This window comes from Molothrus aeneus, chromosome 4 (genome assembly GCF_037042795.1).
Source record: "Molothrus aeneus isolate 106 chromosome 4, BPBGC_Maene_1.0, whole genome shotgun sequence".
Taxonomy (NCBI): domain Eukaryota; kingdom Metazoa; phylum Chordata; class Aves; order Passeriformes; family Icteridae; genus Molothrus; species Molothrus aeneus.
Window position 1 is genome coordinate 47,322,316 of NC_089649.1, and position 17,949 is coordinate 47,340,264.

Genomic DNA, 17,949 nt, shown 5'->3' on the forward strand with positions numbered 1-17,949 from the left:
TTCTTTCCCTTTTATGTCCTGTCATTGCAGCAGCATTTTTCTAGGCATCATCTGAAGCTGTTACTGGATTTCTCATGAAACTCAAACCTGAATTCATATATGTAATTCCTTATGTTACACATCTTCCTCCATTTATAATCGCTAGTGGAACCTGCACTATTGAGCAGAATCATGTTAGATGACTGTCTTTTGATATTGCTTAAATTTCATTCAGCTTTTCAAAAATTACTTATCTACTGCATGAGCTGTCACCCTGCATTACATGGTGCCAGGCCTGTGCTGAATCCAAAGCTGTGGTAAAGCTGTGTAGAAACAAGCAAAACATGAGACAGCTCCTGTAAGATGCAGCAAATACAGCACTGACTGAGCTAACACTTGCAAAAGAATTTCTGTGAAAAAGTTGTACAGAGCAAGTTCAGGATAGCTTTGAATAACTGGCACCCTTCCACTTTGCATAATTACAGTAGGTCAGGAGTAGCTTTCCTTCCTGCTGAGTCCAGGAACCAGTGCCCACCATCAATGTGTGCTGTCATGGACATGGCATGGCAGTAAAGCTGAAAAACAGCTAGAGAGTACAGAATTGTACTTGGGCATCAAGCAGTGAAAGCATGGAACATATTTATGTAAGAGGGATGACATGTAGAGCTACTCTGGAACTGAAGAATGCTACAGGATTAAGGAAAGCTTGTTTAATATGGCTGCCCACTGCACTGGACTCCTCCAAGCCACAGAGCCTTGCAGTAGCTGATGAAAGCAGGGGTGGCCTCCTTGCTGCTACTCAGTTCATATCAGCTAAGCCTGTTCTACATCTTATCATGCAGAACCAAGTGCTGCTTTGACTGTAGTTAGTGGGGATGACAGCCCTTAAGTTGTGCTAGATTTCACTTCGGGCTAGTACTGATAATCATGTAAGAGTCACCATATTCACAGCAAGTAATCCTCAAAGCCATGTTTTGTAAGGATGCCTATATAAATAGGAAGCATTCAGCTGCTGACATTGCCATGACTTCACACTGACATGGCACAGAGTTTCAGTTCTCTCACTCATTACCAAGGTGCACAGACTCATCACAGTCAGTTTCTCAATACATGCATCAGGAACAGACTACAGCCACAAGAATGGGGAAGGCAAAGAGGAAAACATTGAAGAACATCCTTGGAGGGGAATATGTTCAAAAATAAAGAAATCCCAGATCACAGCTGCCACTGCAAACTGAGGCAGTAGGGCCAGGTGGCTGCAGAGGGCCCCAGGTGCATTCCTCAAGCTGGAGGCTTACCACTGCTCACCACAGTAACTACAGGTGACTACAAGGCATGTGCATCTACAACAGAACACTGCCCAGCTGCAGAGCAGCTTTTCAAATTGAATTGGGCAAGGATGGAATTTGCTGTGAAAGTCCGAGTGAGCTGGTAAAGGAAAAAAAACATACATATTTCCTTTCACTGTGATACTGGAAAAACACTTCAGGTAGAAGCCTGTTTTTCCTTTCACTGGAAAAACACTTCAGGTAGAAGCCTGAAATAGAACCATGCTCTGCTCCAGAGGGAGTAGGTCTACTTCTTCCCAGAATGCCTCACTGCTATAATAATGAATGCAGCAAGAATAAATAAAATTACTTTGCAATAAATTGACACTGAGGCATTAAGCCTACTGCAGCAGGTTCAAGGGGCATATTGAAATAAGGCAGGAATTTACAGCAAGATGAGTGAAGCATATAGAAATAACACTCGCTGCCATTTACAGAAACTGGCACTGAAGCTGTTCTACACATGGGCTCAGACTGATTTTCTCTTTAGCATTTAACAGAATGGTCTCTCAAGTAAGCTGGGTATAGATGAAGAAAGGTTTGCTATAGCAAATAAAAAAAAAAAATCACCCTTTTGAAAGAGAAGTTATCTTGAGAGTTCTGCAAAAGGCTTGGTGACTCTATGCCCAATTTAAAAATTAACAGTGCCGGTAGCATTCTCAGAAAAGTAGGTTTTCATCTGAGTTTTTCCAGCTTCATAGCTAAAAGGTAGACTGGGGCAATGGTGTAGGTTTTGCTAGCTTGTGAACCTGCTCAGATGGTGAGGCTGTACATTGGTCACAGAGCCAGCTTGTAACACTTGGCTGAAGCATGGTGTTCCTATAGACAGCACCACCACTGAGAGCACCAGCAGCCCACAGAGAGCATCATCTGCAAGTAACCAGTGCTGGTTCTGCCATTACTACCAAACACAATAAGTACAATTCCTAGCTGCAAACCCAACCCCAGAGGAGTGTGGCAGTGTCAATCCTTCTGATGGCAGGCATCTAAACTGTAATTAGGTCAAACTCCTCAAGTATAATCCACCAAGTGCACCGCTCTTGCACTTCACCTGCAGGTTGAAAAGGAAGCCAAGCAGATGCAGTATTATTGCATCTTGCTCCTCTGAAGTGTCACTTCTCTCCATAACTCTTGTGCAAGTAAGATGAGCAATACATTTACCAAGAGACCTTACCATAACATCAGTGACTCCATTCCTCAGTATTTTGTGAGAACCATCCCTGAAAAGCTTTCACTTTTACCTACAGACAAAACCACCAACTTAGCTAAATGCAGGCCAGTACCAGTAGAATGATTCAGTACTTACACAGCATTTCTCAATCATTTTCTAGTGATGAAAAACAGGTGCAGGATGCTTTATACATTGAATAGAGGTGTGACAAAACAAGTGAGTACTACTGGTGTTTTGTTCATCATGAAGGATGGACTACTACCTACTGCAGATGTCAATTTGATGTTAGCTTCAAGCATTTGATTAGTTCAAGAGCAGGAGCAGTAACAGAAACCCTTTTCACCTGAGAGTCTACAAAATCCTGAGTCAGTTGCTTCCAAGACCATCACTGATTTACAATACACCTCTAGGCTTGTTGCCCATGCAAGTTACAGAATTTACAATATGCACCCTCTGAGCTGGGCACAAACCCACCTGATCATTGGAGTATGCTTTGCAATACTTTTATTTTCATGCTTTCCTAGCTACATCTCACCAAGTACCTTCAACAATACCAACAAAAACAACAACAAAAAAAAAATCTGCTCAACTTGCAGTTTTCTTGAAGAGCCCTAAACAAAAACAAAGAACCCCATCTCACTCAGATGATGTATTTGAAACTGAATGTGCTATCGCAGGAGAGGCGTTTCCCTTTGCATCTCCCACAGAGGTCCTGGCGGTGGGGCCTCTTGGGATCCACGTGGCGCATCTTCACGGGGCAGGTGCACCGCGTCTGCTTGCAGCTCTGAGGGAGGGGAGAAGGCGGCGGTCGGCGCGGGCAGCCGGGCCCGGGAGAGGCCGGGCTCAGGATAGGGCGGGGTCCCTTACCTGGCAGGTGATGTCCTCCACGCGGTACGGGTTGTAGGACTTCTGGCAGGTCCGGCAGAACTGACGGAAATAGACCTGTGGGGAAGGCCAGGGTCAGCAGGAGGGTGGCGGCGAGGAGCGCTCGCCGGGGCAATCCGAGCCGGCCCTACCTTGTTGGTGCCCTGGACGCACCAGACGTAGGCGCTCTCCCAGCGGATGTTGCAGGCCTTGCAGTGGTAGTACCCGTACTTCTGCTCCAGGAACTGACGGGGACAATGTTATTCGACGGTGCGGGCTCCTCCCGGGCCTGCCCGGCCCCGCTCTGCTCCCCCGCGGCCGACACTCACCTGGAAACGCAGGCGGGTCTTGCCCGCCGACGACTGCTGCTCCTTCTGGGGTGAGGCCGGCGGCTCTGCCGGCTGGGCTGCCGGCTCTGCCGCCCCTGCCTGGGCTGAAGGCTCTGCCGGCTCTGCCGCCCCTGCCTGGGCTGAAGGCTCTGCCTGAGGTGACGGCTCCTCCTGGCTTGCCTCCGTCGCCGGCTCCGGGGGGGCGGCCGAGCGCTGCCCGAGTGGCTCGGCTGAACGCTGCTCCAGCGGCTCGGCGCCAGCCTCGGGGGGCTTCTCCCAGCTCGCCCTCACGGCAGCCGCCTCCGCCGCCCGCTGCTCCCGCAGCGCTGCCGGCTCCTCCTCGACGGCCGGCGCCTTGTCCTGTTGCTGCGGCCGCCGCTCCGGCTCTGGGCTCGGCTCCTCCAGGAAGGCGGTGAGTCTGCGGGACGCCACGGGCGAGTAGACGGCGATGGTGCGGGGGAAGCGCACGGCGCGGGTGTTGGTGGTGGCGGGGCTGCCCAGCTCCTGCTCTCGCTCCGCCTCACGGGGCCGCGGCGCTGCGGGGCCGGGGCGGCGGCGCAGCAGCGTGCGGGGCCCGAGCGAGCACTGCACCGAGGCGTCCTGCCGCGGGTTCACCTGCACACCCACCTCCTTGGTATTGGCCTTGCGGAGCCGCGGCGTCAGGTTGGGGTTGACCTGGGACAGGATGGCCTTCAGCTGCGCCCGCTGGTAGTTGTCGAAGTACTCGGCGGCCGCCTCCCCGTAGCCCGAGAAGTAGGTGCTGCTGCTGCCCCGCGGGCGCCAGCCGCCCGCCGCCCCTCCTTTGCCCTTGGGCGGTGGGTAGCGGTAGGAGTAGGGGTGGTAGGTGGTGTACAGATAGCTCGCCATCGCCTCCTCGGCCATCGTACCGGACCCAGGGCAACCTCCGGGCAATGGCCTTAAATACCCCCGGGGCGGGGCCCGGCTTCCCGCGCCCCCGACGGGCGCCGGCCTTGCGGCCCCTTACCATCCCCACCTGGTGCGCGGCCTTGGGCCATCCCCCACCCCCCTCACAGCTCCCCAGCTGAACCAGGTAGAGCGGCTATTAATTGCCTCCGAGGGAGTAAACAGCAGAGAACACGGGTTTGGTTCGGCTTTGCCATGTATTTGTGGTGACAACAATGAGAACAATGCTTTTACAGCAGGTGGGAGGCACAGAGATACACATGCTACGTGGTTTTTCCTGTCATCTGAACTGACACTGAGTTGATGTTGACTCTGTAGAACACTGTTTCTTCCTTCTACCCATTCCTGCTGCACTCAGCCAGGCAGCAGCCTCCTTGCATGAAGTTTTACAGTTACTGGTTTGTGTCGCAGTGATGCTTTTTCCTTTTTTTTTCTTTTTTTTTTTTTTTCACGTTTACTTTTGAGGAAGTAGAACTGTCATGGTAATAAACACATATCACCTTGTACAATGGGAGTAGCTGGAGAAACGATAGAGGCCGGGCAGCTCCACTTGCACAGCAGCGAGCACAGCCCCAGCCTGGTTGCAAGCACAACACACATTCGCGTCTCTGGGAGTTACCTCTTTGTCCTGCCTAAAGCGCCGTCTGAGTCGGCTCCATCTGAATGGAGTTGTGGTCCTCTGTGGTCACTGTGCCATATGAAGTATCAGCTACCTCCTCTTCCTTCAGCTTCTTGTAGGAAATATCTGTGTCTTCCTCTTCACCAAGTGCATCTTGCTTGTAGCTGTCTTTTCCGTACATCTTGTATGCCAGCACAAACAGTCCCGCTTCTGCTGACTGAAAAAGCGCATAAAGCAACGGAAACATGTACATGCTCCCTATGAGCTCCGGGGAGAAGGTGAGTTTTAGGATGGCGGTGCAGAGCTGGACGTTTTGGCACCCTGTTTCCAAAGATACTGTTCTCCTGCAGTGTGGGGGCATTTTAAAGACTGTGGCTAAGCCGTATCCCAGGGCATACCCTGCCAGAGGCATCAGCACTGCAATGGCGTAGACAGACGCAGGAATCTGTGCCAACAGATCTGGGCCCAGCATGGTCCCAGTCAGGATGAACAGGACCACCAGAGTCACCAAGAGGGACCACAGGGAAATCTGGCAACAGATAGAGACGTTGATAAACAACATGAGGGCTATTATTTTGAAAGGATAAGCATAGCAGTTAGAGGCTTGCTAAAGAATCTAAGTGGCAAAACGTGGTTGCACTGCCCTTCCCAGGTTTGCTCCTGGCCTGGGATTTTGGTAGTGTTTGATCATATCCCAGGAAAGAAATGGGCTGAGGTCATCCTCCATCATTTTGCTTTGGGATGACTTGCTGGGAAACAAGAGTCGGGACTTGTGCCTCATTCTTCCTTTCTCAATTAAGGTAATTTAGTTGCACATTTTAAGGAAGTGTGGCTGTGCCTGCAGGTTGGTTTTGCCTGACCTGGGTGCAGCAAGAGTGGGGAGAAAGTAGGATGTCACGGAATGCCTCTGCTACAGGGTCCAGGATGCCTGCCGGGGTAGAGCACCACGCTGCCCTGCCTCCTGTGTGCTCCGATAGGGGGTAACCCGCCCTTTCTCTCGCTGTCTCTGTCCCACCGTTTTATTTCAAGACTATAAGTCTTTGTATTTCACCTAAGTAGTTGAATATGCTTGTGTGACACTAACACCGGTTTGGAGAGACCACAATGCTCACTGCCATCGGCTCCCGGTTCCCGGTGTCGCCCCGCTCCTTCCCCGCGGCGTGGCCGCCCTCCTCCCCTCCGGATGCCGTGCCTACCTTGACCAGGAGGTCGGCGGCGCGGGGGTGCCGGTAGCGGATGAGCACCCCCAGGCCGATGGGCAGCAGGGTGCTGCCCAGCGTCAGGCTCACCGCCCCCAGGGGCAGCAGCTGCACCACGGCCGTGTTGATCCAGTGGCGGCTGTAGATCCAGAGGCAGAGTGGCATCAGGAAGAGGGCCAGCAGCGTGGAGGAGGCCGTCATGATAATGCTGCGCCGGGGGAACCAAAGAAATGCTCCATCACCGCGCGCCCGGCCGGGGGGCAACCCTGGGAAGCTCCAACCCCCGCTGGAAGTGGCTTCTGCAGCCGGCCGGGCACTTCTCACGGCAAGAGCCCGCTCGCTCCCCTCGCTCCCCTCTCCATCCTCCACCCCGTTAACTGCTCCGGCCAGGGCGCGGGCACGCAAGCTTTTTAGGGAAGGAGGCAGGAGGCGTGTGTCGGGCTCTTGTAAGATCCTCCACGGGAGAGGCAGGAGAGCAGTGCTGGCGATTCCCAGCGCGCGGTGGTCACCCGCCCCTCCGTCCCGACTCCACCGGCGGCAGATGCCCAGCGAGCCCTCCCCGCTTCCTGGGGCCGCCGCAGCCCCCGGCCGGCTGGGGGCGAGGGGCAGCGGGGCACCTACCTCAGATTCATATCCCCGTCGACGAGCACGGACATGAGGTTGGAGAGGTTGCCCCCGGGGCAGCAGCCGCACAGCAGTACAGCCACGGCCGCCACCTCGTCCAGGGCGAAGATGAGGGCGAGGAGGAAGGCCAGCAGCGGCATGGCCACGAATTGTCCCAGCAGCGCCAGCAGCAGCCCCACGGGCCGCCGGAGCTGCTGCCCCAGTTGCCCCAGCTCCACGGCGCAGCCCAGCCCCAGCATGGTCACGCAGAGCCCCAGCCCCACCAGCACGCTCAGGCCCTGGCTGAGGGAGCGGTCGCCGAAGGTCTCGCCGCCCCCCGCCAGGGACCCGCCGTCGGGGCCGCCGCCCCCCGCCGCCGCCGGGGGCTGCGCGGAGCTGGCCATGGGCTGCGCGGCCCCGGGAGCCGCCGGCTCCCCGCCGAGCCCCGAGGAGAGTGCCGGCGGCGGGGCGGCCGTCAGTGCGGGACGCGGGGAGGTGTCGCCCCGGCGGGCGGCGGTGCCCGCATCCCTCCCCGGCTCCGCCGGGAGCTCCGGGCGCTGCCGATGCGCAGCGGCCGCGGTCCCCGGCTGCCTGTCTGCTGCGGGCGCCGCCCGCGCGTCCCCGGACCCACGCGGGGCCACCCCCGGCGTGGGCGGTGTCTCGCTGCCGCCTCGACGGCGGTCATCGCCGACCGCCAGCGCCGCCCGGGCCCGGCGGAGGGAAGCGCAGGCGGCGGCGGGTTCGCGGCCGCATCCCCCTCCCCGGTGCGACCCCCGGCAGCCTCTTCTGGAGCCAGCAGGGCCCGACCCTTCCAGCGGAGGACCTGAGGTATCACAGGGTTTACTTTGGCGTCGGCATTACAAAAAGGTCAATTAGCGTCGCAATGTCACGCGATGGGGGTGGGCAGCACTAGACCCCTCTGCCGAGAGATTCCCAAGCTCGTTCCCCCTCCAGGCAAGTTGCTATTGATATGAAGGTTTTGGAATGTGTGAGGAAGGATGAAAAGCCCCTTCATGAAGTCGAGAAGGCACCACTTTCTGCTGGTGGGGACCCAGAAACTTGTCAGGAGAGGTGATACCTTTTAAAGGGTAGTCAGTACACGTGAAGGAAGCAGGCAAGCTCAGAGGCACACAAATATTCAAAGCAGGGTAAGACTCATAGTCTGTCACCCAAAAAAATCACATTCAAGGGCGATTAAATTGCTTTCAGTCATAAAATTGTGCTTACAACATTTGCTTTTCATTTAATAATTGTGTGTCACTCTGTTCCTTCAGGAGTAAAGTGCTGTATAGAATGCCCAAATAGACTCACAAGGGCAGGAGTTCCTGAGAGAGGAGGGCAGCTTCCCAGGGCAGGAGATACATCGTGATTCTCACTCTTGGCGCTGCTATTGGCCTTGTCTTAGGAATGTAACTCTTTCCCTCCTTCACCCACGGGGTTTAGAGGGGTCACAGCCACCACTTCACATTGCCACTGCTGGGTGAGGGTAGCTGATTCAGGACAGAGCATACCCAGGGCCTCCCCCTTGGCTTCTGCACTCTGTGGCTCTATTTCTGCATGGAACATTTCGGGTCACAGCTGAAGGAGAGCACACTGGATGTAAGGAGACAGCCTGTGGGAGCTGCCCTGACTGGCTGCTTGCCTTAAGCTCCATCAAACAGCAAGTTTGGGTAAGAGTTTAGGTTGTCCTGGGACTCGAGTAGAAATTATTGGTGGCTTGAAAGAAAACTGGACGGTTTGCTTATTAAACCTTTGGTTGTTTCTTGGGGCACAGGTATTACAAGACGGGCAAGCAGTACCTGGTGACAAAATCCTGGAAAAGCAACTTTGCCAAAATGATGCCAAGTTCAATACTGTTCTGCCTGTGTTTGTTTGCTTGTCATTAGCCTAAGAAGAGCTCAGATGAGAGCTCAGGGAAGATGAGTCATCAGAGCTGAACAACCAAATAGGATCCAGATTGCTTTAGTTCATTCATATTTTTGGCCTCCAGAGGAGGGGAGCTCAGGATCTGGTTGGCTTTTTGAGCCAACAGCATCCTCTGGATTTAATTTTCTGGTTTGCATACACAGAAGAGTGCTTGCAGTGTATTTATTGTGGTTCATATTACCCCTGTTATATCTTATTCTATCCGTCATGTAGCAAATTATTGGCTTTGCAACATGCAGGTCATTTGCTTATCATACCCTCCTTGGTTTGTAAGAAGTGCCTGGGTGTTCCCTGTGGTGTGGCTGACCAGGGATCACTGTGGGCAGACCCAGGATGGATCCACTGTGTGAGCACAAGGGGGCTCCTTATTGAGCAGGTGGGAAGGGCACAGCCAGCCCTCCTGTTTTATCTCTGACTGCCACTCTCCAAACTTCCCACTGCAGCAGAGCTGGCCACAGAAAGATATTTTTATATCATAATGTGTGGCACCTATGGTGCAGGCAGTTACAGGAGGAGTCCAGTATCCCTGGAAGCAGATGCAAGCTCTTTCAGGGCCCACCCAGTCAGCATAAACTTCAGTTTCGAGGGACACTGAACTATAGTGGGAAAATGTCATGAATGCATTGCAACAAAACAAGACCTCTTGAGATTTTTGTTATAATTTAGCAGCTAAAATTTAAGTTAAACTCTTGGTTTAAACATGAGCAGTGAAGCTGCCTTCAGGGAAAGCCAAGTGTCAACCCAGCCAATTGGTTTTGTAAGTTGTCCATCCACAAAGTACCTCCACTCCAAGTGGGCACCCGGAATATTTTCACATGGAGCATTTAGAATGAAAGAAACGTTGTACCTGCTGCTGAGCATGGTTCTTGTCTCTAACTTGCTGCAGGCTTTTCTGATATGCCATAATGAAGGCACAGTCTGGAGTCTGGAGTGATGCTGAGTAGTTTTGCCGGATCTGGCTGAGAGGCAGCCAGCTCACACATAGTGAACACCTCAATGTATCTACACCCATGGATAATTCCTTTCTGCTTTCTTTTGGGGAGGGCAGGAGAAAGGATACTGCCTACACTACTATTACTGGAAGCCGCAAATTGAATATTTGAGTATAAAAAGACTTGGCAAGTAAACCTGATCATACATCATTTTCAATTATTCTTTGTTAGTCCTTCTGTTGAAAAATGGGTAAAAGGATAAGAGTTAGCAAGAACAAAGAAGAGGGAGAGAAAGGACCGCTGAAATACGAACTTGTTGTAGTTTGTAACTTATATTAAAATATTGCCTTACAATAATCTTAGAAGAGGGTTGATTTCCACAGAAGAGCACTTGTGCTATAAGCCAGTCTGGAGAGGGAGAAGTCTCTCAAAACTAAGGAATTTTGTTTGCTCCTTTGTAACAGGCTTTTTGTGCCTTCCCTTTATTTAACTAGAATCAAAGGTGAAAAAGAGAGGATAAATTTGTAAGGAATTCTGATAGTACTGTAAGGAATGAGCAAAGCAACCTTGCTGTTTACTCAGTGACTGCTTCAGCATACTGTATAATGTTGCTTCTCCTGACAGAGATTAAAAGCATCTTGCATACCTCAGGACTGCTGCAAAATTGCAATCATTGTATCTGTGCTTCCTCTTGGTGACCCCCAAGGGAAGTCACTGTGGGTGTTGTCCTCTGAGCTGAATTTGGGGCAGCAAGAGGAGGTTTGGTGTGTGCCTGTCGCTCTGCAGGCTCTAGAGCCTCAAGCAACAAGGGTTGGTTTTCAAATCCCAAGTGAGTTAAGGATAAATCAGGGTCTTGAACTTGAAAGCCTAAATCCCAAACGTGCGCTTCAGGTGTGCGCATGCTGTTGTTATGAGCACTCCATAAAAGCGGCCAGTGGGGCTGGGTAAGAAAGCAAAGCGTTGTCACCCCTGCTTTTCTCACGCTTCCCATTTGAGCTCAATATCCATTTCAGCTCCTCCCGCCCTGGCTCCCGCGCGCTGTGCCTGGGTCTGTGGGAAGTGGCGTCACCCTCCCGTAAGTCATGCTCTGCCTCTCTGCAGTCCGTGCCAGCTGATTTGTGGAGCTGTGCTGGGTGTTTGCAGAGGGGAGGCCTCTGAAGGATAGTCCTGGAGGATGGAAAGCTTTCAGTCAGCACCTTAAGGCAGTGTACTACTAAAGATGCTGGGACAAAATACTGCTGTGAAAGTGATGTTCAGGTGAGACCTAGCAGGTGCAGTTTCTGATTTCCAGGGGATGTACAATCCCTTCATTTCTACCTTACTTGCTATGCAGCTAGGCTATGGATAGAAATAAAATTAAAGACTCAATAGGGAATTAATAATTTACCATGGGAAAAAGAAAAGTCTTTGCTGTTGCCTTGAATTAAAATATTCCTTTGTCGTGTATTGTGTGATCCTCTATATGCAGTTAAAGGTAATTTTGTGGTAAACTCCATGAAATGCATAAGCTTGATCTTTATTTATAATGTAAATCCAGAGCACTGATTTTTTTGGCTTTGGAGAATTAGGAGTTGTAGCCTAATTGTGCAGAGATATTGGTGCTTTTGCTTGTTCTTCCATGGTTATTTTTGTGCTGGGAAGGATGTGTCACCTGTTCCCTTGCTGAACTAGGACCTGTCTCCCACTCTGTCTCTCAAGAGTAGCAGCACACCGGGGACTTGGCACCTTTTGTCACTCCTACCCATAGCCCACCTTCACGGAGCCAGAAACTGTCAGATCTTAGCAGACAAGTGACTTTATCCTTTTTAAAAATTTTATGTTGTTTGGGATGTTGTTGTTATGTTGTCTGGTCACTAAACAGGTGAGAAAATACATTTTGGGAATAAGATGAAGCACTGAGATCTGTGCAATCAAGTTTTTCCCAAGAAACCTCCCCAGCCAGACATGGGCAGAAACTGCTTTGGTGAGGATGTGCCCTTTGATCAATGTTGCTCCTGCCCCAAGCTGCTTGTGGGTCACACAGAGGCAAGAGTGCAGTTGTACCATGGAGGTGGAGAAAACACAAGAGTCGTGGGTTTCCTGCTAGTTCATTGCAAATGTCTGTAGTGCAGAAGCACTAGGATAGACCTGCCTTTCCTGCCTCCCAGGCTTTTCTGCTACTGTTCAACATGGCACCTGGCCCCATTGCAGCACTGTTACATCTCACCCTGAGCTTGTTTATCTTCAAGTCTCCTCTGTCCTGTCCTTAGCAAGGTGCTGCTGCTCAATCCTGCTTGGTAAATCTCCACAATAATCAGCATCTTTTATTCCATGGCCAGCATCCTCAACCAGTCCCAGGGTCTGAATTTCAGGGTGCAGAAAATTAGATAAAAGTCCCTTCCTCTCCTCTTCAGCAGCAGTCATTGCTGCGTCCCTGTTGTCTCCTCTCAGAGATGAGATCCCATCAAATCATCCTTGCCTTCTCCTGGCTGAGGTGGCAAAGGCATCCAGGCACCCTCTTCTGCTGTGCTGTGTCTGCTTCTCCTCTTCTCTGCTGTCTTTGTAATTTTTCTGTTCATGGGAGTGCCATCCCCCTTTTCTCATGGGCTCTTCTTCCTAATGATGCCTGTTTCAGTCCAGTCCTGCTCTGTATTTATGCCTGCCTTGGGAGCAGTGCCCTCTACCAAGCAACTTAGAGCCTCTGAGATTTTATTAAATTGAAGTGGTGTGGAAGGGAAACAAGTATAAGCCTTGTTACCTGGCTGGGCAGTCTCCTTTATGTCCCCCCTATGCATTCAGTCTCTGACCATATGGGAACAGAGCCTTTCACTGAAGCTCTGGGTTAGCAATAAAGGGCGGAAATTATTAAAATCCTCCTGTTGCACTTGGTGTTTCCTCACATTTATTTTTAAGATGTCTGAAACATTAATCAACAAGTAAGTGCACGATGCCTCAGGTTGCAGTGTTCCTGTACTTCATAATTCCAGCTAAGTGTATAAGGCTGCGTGATCTGCCTTCTAAATGAAGAGGCCTTTTGCCAGCCATCCCATTAGAAAAGGTCGTCTGGTCCATGAAAAGAGATGAAATCAGGGAATCGTTGAAGGATAATTTTGTAAATTGACTGCTGACAGTGAGTTGTTTAGGCAGTTGTATCCCTACAACTGTAAAACAATTACTCGCAGCAAGTTTTTCTTTAAGCATGTAAATGCCTTTGTGTGAGGTACCTTTACCCAGATTCAGATAAGAAAGGATTCTGCCTCATTCACTATTCCCTTTTGTTGTCATTTGATCTTTTTCTGGAGTTGGAGTATTATCAGAATTAAAATGAAAAGTCATAATAAATGACCTGATGACTAATGCATATGTTGGTCCAGAAGAGCCAAAATTATCATCCTGCCCCATCAGATAGGGACAAGGAGGTGAGATGAGGATGACTGAAAGCACTGGATTCAGATTTAAAATTCAGTGGTATTTTGCACTGCAGGCACAGGCTCTTACAGGCAGGTGTTCATAGGACTTTAGAAACAGGCATGTCTTGGATGTCAGAGCTCTGATTGACCTCCCCAAGAGCATCACAACAGCCTGCTCAGCACCTTCCCTGATGGTGTGGGGGACCCTGATGGCTGTGGAGGACATCAAGGCCAGAGAGCACGGTGACAGTGGGATGTGCACAGCCTGATAAGTATTGGGGCTTCAGGATGGATGTGCAGTTGCAGCTCCGAGTCCAGCTGGGTTTACTTGGCATCCATCACCTGCTGAGAGTCCCAGCCCCCTTTTCATTTTCTATGTTTGAACCTGGGGTTAAAGGCATAAATCAAGAGAGGTAATGTGGAAGTAGATCACACAGATGTGGTTTTGTGCCTATATAACCTATAATTTGGGTTTTGCAAAAATAAAAAACCAGAGTAAATGACACCAAGATATTGTCCCACAGATTAATTTAGTTGTCAAAAATGTATAAATAAATACATTTAATACCACCTATAGCAGCAGTTGCTTCATAGAGTATTCATTTAATTGAAGAAAGACACCCAAAAGAAAAATTCCATCACTCACCTGCCAAAGCTTTCCCCATATTAAAAGGAATGTTAATGGTGAGCCCCGTGGGAATAGCAAGAATTAATAGCATCAATATTCTGTATCTCAGGTTGCACACAAAAAATATCTTTGCACTCAGTTACCAGCCATTTGTATGATGCCATTGAAGGTGCCTGGATGTGGACTAAAGCTGTTTTGTGCTAGCATAACCATAGAATAAAAATGCTTCTTGTCCTGCTGCCAAATTTTTACCGGATATTAAAAATGAGTATCAGTAATGCTGATCAGCAAATAAGGAAGCCCTTCAAAATAGGTGCACCATTACCTAAATTAACTCTTGAGCTGTCTAGAAAAAAATGTCAGGGAAATGGAGAGAAATAAATCTCAAATGTAATAGACATCTCTTAATACTTGTCTTAGCTAATGTTGTGTATTAAGCCTATGAAAATAGCCTTGACACAGTGTTATGTGCACTTTTAAAACCGTGATGAAGCAGAACATTTTTGAATAAACCACGGTATCGGTAGAGCCTGTATGTCACTGCAGCTGAGGCAGAGGTACTCTGGGCTTTGTATATTTGTTGATTTTCCAGAGAGATGAAAGCATGAATGTCTTGATCAACAAGCTGTTTTATTTCCTTTCTGCAGTACCTAAGGAGAAATGCTGGGTATGAAGCTAGGGGAATGTGTTGTTCCTGCCTGGGCTGTCCATTCTACCAGTAGCTGAGACTAATCTCTCTTTATAAGCTCACAACTCCTCAGAAACACAGTGGGTTTAAGCTGCTGTAAGAGAGATTGGGATTAGATACTGCTGGGGCCAATAAAAGCCGTGGTGCTGAAGGCCAGATGGTCCAGGCAGGCAGCAGCAATCTCCTGGGAAAGGTCAGGCGAGCATCTCTGCAGCAGCGCAAGCTGCTGCTGCTGCTGACTTGGCTTTGGGGTGGTACAGGCTCCTCCTGGCCCTGCTTACCTGGCTGCCTGTACCTTGTGCCCTTTAATGTGCCCTTTAATGCCCTTTATCCAGCGCAGTCACTGCCGGTACCAATAGAACCTCGCATCTCTCTGGGGCGTAACTGCAGCTGGAGCTGCCGGCAGCGCCTTCGGGATCGCAGGCGTCTGCCCAAGCTGGAGACATCAGGTGCAGTTCACAGCCCAGAAATGAAGTCTGTGTTCTGAACTGCTTGCAAATTTTATTAAGCTGGCAGCATCTTGCATCCTGCCTGCCAGAGAACGAGCCTCAGACAGAGCTCTTTCGGATTGGATAGTCAGCGGAAGGAATAAAAAGTGGTCAGTCCCTTGTTTCAGGGTGAAAGAATTAAAGAAAGACAAAAGATTGGAATAAACATACACGAAAGGGCCACCATAAGAGCTCCTTTCCTCTGCTCAGTCCATTATAAGAAAGCAAAATATTAGCGATATTATTAAATTAATTTTAGGATATTAAAATATATAAATTACTAAAATAATATAAATAAACATATAACATTTATTTCATACACACTGTTTAAAGCATATAATTTCTAAATAAAATATTTGAAACATATTTTACCCATATGTACATAGGTAATCTAAATGCTGAGGAAGTTTCAGTAGGAGATTCTTGCTGCTGAAATCAAAGCTGACTGGGACCAAAGGAGTAGCTGCCCACAGACATCTGTAAGGTGTCAGTGCTCAGTGTTTGCACCCAGCTGTGAGTGGTACCGTGCAGTAACCCCAGGCCCATGGGGGAAATTCCACCCAAACAAACCCAGCCCAAACCCCTCCAGGCAAGGGAGCCCTGTGCAGGATAGAAGCTGGGGATGGGCAGGAGATGACAGAGTCACCACTTCCCATGGAAATCCAGAAACTCATCCTTACAAAACAAAGTGCTTCAAGCTAACACCAAGAAGTCTAAACAAATCCAGGTCCCATATGCAAGGTGCTAATGCAAAGCCAGCTAGTGAAGGGACCTTCCCTGTCCCCAGAGAGTTTATTATCAAGTGCAAAGATGCAGGGTCATTACATTATCATGGTTATGTACAGAGGGAGAAGTTATACATGGGAGTGATTAATTTACGTGAGATCATGCTGGAAATAGCAACTAAGCTGCACACTGGTGACAAGTGCACTAAGCTCCAGCAGGTACCATACTCCTGAGGAGGCAGCATGTACAGTGTGATCCCTCAAGGACAAAGCAATTCTGTTTCTCTACCACTGCCAAACAACTACAGAATCAATTTTCACTTGTACCTTCTTGGAGTGTTTGAGTGGTATTGCTGAGACCCTCCTTAGGACCTGCCATAAGCAGTGAGCAATCGCCTCCAGTCCCTACAGACACATGAGTCCTGGTCCCAGAGAGACTCTACAGGGAGGATGGCTGCTGGGCTCCTCCAGGAAGCATCAATTCATTGTAAGGGCTTCATTAAACCCTTTGATTCAGTAGCAAAGGAAAGATGTCCAAGCATATTTTCCCTTCAAGTGGAGAGGCTGTCTCACAGCTCGTGGCTGCTCCCTGTCCCTGCAGCATGCTAGCACTCACCATTAGCATCCCAGGCCTTTTGACATTCAAGACATTTTTGGCAGTGATCTTAGCCTTCATTAGATAATGAAAGATATTATCTGAGAACTCAGAAGGAGATTTTAGAAAGACCTTAAGTAACCAAAAATTTAATTTTGAGGGATAACAAACAGTAAGAGCCCTTGGCCAGCCAGCATAGGAAGCACTAATATATGAGTGCAAATTTCACTGTTGCTTGTGCAAAAAGGCATATCACAGCTGAGCTTTTCCCAGGAGATTTCTTGGATCAGATGCCCAAATCTGGAAGCCCTGAGAAGCTGAGCTCTGCAGAAAAGGAGACTGACTCTTGCTCCCTGTTGCAGAGTAGTAACAGCATCAGTTTGCAGTCACTGCTGTTGCCCCAAAGCAGAAGCAGTCCTGGTGCAACTCAGACTCCCAATCCCTCCAGGGATTTCACAGCCATGCCAGTGGGAATTGGTGGCTCAGCACTGCACTTGGGTTGCTCAGAGGGGCTGCTCTGGAGGTTGGCTCTACTTGAGTGCTGTGCTAACTGCCACAGCAAGAAGAGGAGGGGTGTATGTCTTGTGCAATGCATGCAATCCCAAACTCTGTATTGATTGTCTCAATGAAAGTCTTTGTGCTTTCCACAGTCTTGAGATGTTGCTGTGTCACCACACATTTAGCTGGAAAAACCCAGACCAGTAGGAAAATATTTCTGAAATCCTAAACAATTTAAGGAAGTTTAAGTCCAGTGACACTGAGTAAAAAGTCTAATGGGGGTGTTTCAGACTCCTCAAGAGGTGTTTTTTATGGCCTGCTGTGTGTGGCTTCATCCTCCCTCAGACTAGGGCTTTCCTGGCATAAATGCAGCTGTTAATTACATTCAGGACCTTATGGACAATTCAGTGAAAGCTCCGGACAATGTGTTGGATTGAAGCTGAATTAGACCAAACTTGGCATGAAAAAGCACAGTGAGAGCAAAATCATCCTCTAGTGTCTGAAGAGTCCTGGGTAGGAAGCAGAGAGCAAAAAGAAAACCCTGCAATACTTAATACAGTAATAAAAGGCAAAAATTACAGGAAAATAGAAGGGCTAAAAAAATCCTTAAATGGGTTATAAATGTAACCTACCAATGGTAGGTGACATTTCAAATTTTGAAAGAAGGTTTCTGGTAGGCAGATTTCAAGTGACTTGTTTGGGTAATTAATGTTATTTAATTATCTTGATAATGAGAAAGATGCAGAAAGTGAGAGCACAGAGATAGAATCTGGTAATGAAAACAGCTGAGAGACTTCAGTGTGGAGAGCAGCACAGAGAAATGGCCTGAGCAAGGAGCAGGGGAGATGGGCTGAGGCCCTGAATAGGGTACATGGTTGGAGCTCCTTAACAAGAAACACCTATTTTTGTACTTCAGTTCTGCCATTGAGGCACTTGGGCCAGGGAAAGGAGTCTTAAACTGATGTTGTACCTTTGTGAAGGTGGGGAAATAGGGTACAAATCAGTAGAGCCTACTACACTGTAGCAAGTCTTGAGCAGTAAGTTGTGAAGTGGCGTTGTAAATT

General features: G+C 49.4%; 2 protein-coding genes across 2 annotated transcripts; both read right to left on the reverse strand.

Annotated features, from left to right (window-relative positions):
* Positions 1 to 2,965: 2,965 nt before the first annotated feature.
* ZAR1 (zygote arrest 1) lies at positions 2,966 to 4,553 on the reverse strand. The gene is made up of 4 exons (XM_066548451.1): positions 3,672 to 4,553; positions 3,495 to 3,587; positions 3,346 to 3,420; positions 2,966 to 3,262 (listed from the first exon to the last, which is right to left on the reverse strand). The coding sequence occupies exons 1-4, from the start codon at positions 4,551 to 4,553 to the stop codon at positions 3,119 to 3,121; spliced, it is 1,194 nt and encodes a 397-aa protein (XP_066404548.1). The 3' UTR covers positions 2,966 to 3,118.
* Positions 4,554 to 4,773: 220 nt separating this feature from the next.
* Positions 4,774 to 7,629, reverse strand: SLC10A4 (solute carrier family 10 member 4). The gene is made up of 3 exons (XM_066549105.1): positions 7,035 to 7,629; positions 6,411 to 6,621; positions 4,774 to 5,743 (listed from the first exon to the last, which is right to left on the reverse strand). The coding sequence occupies exons 1-3, from the start codon at positions 7,418 to 7,420 to the stop codon at positions 5,228 to 5,230; spliced, it is 1,113 nt and encodes a 370-aa protein (XP_066405202.1). The 5' UTR covers positions 7,421 to 7,629; the 3' UTR covers positions 4,774 to 5,227.
* Positions 7,630 to 17,949: the final 10,320 nt, after the last annotated feature.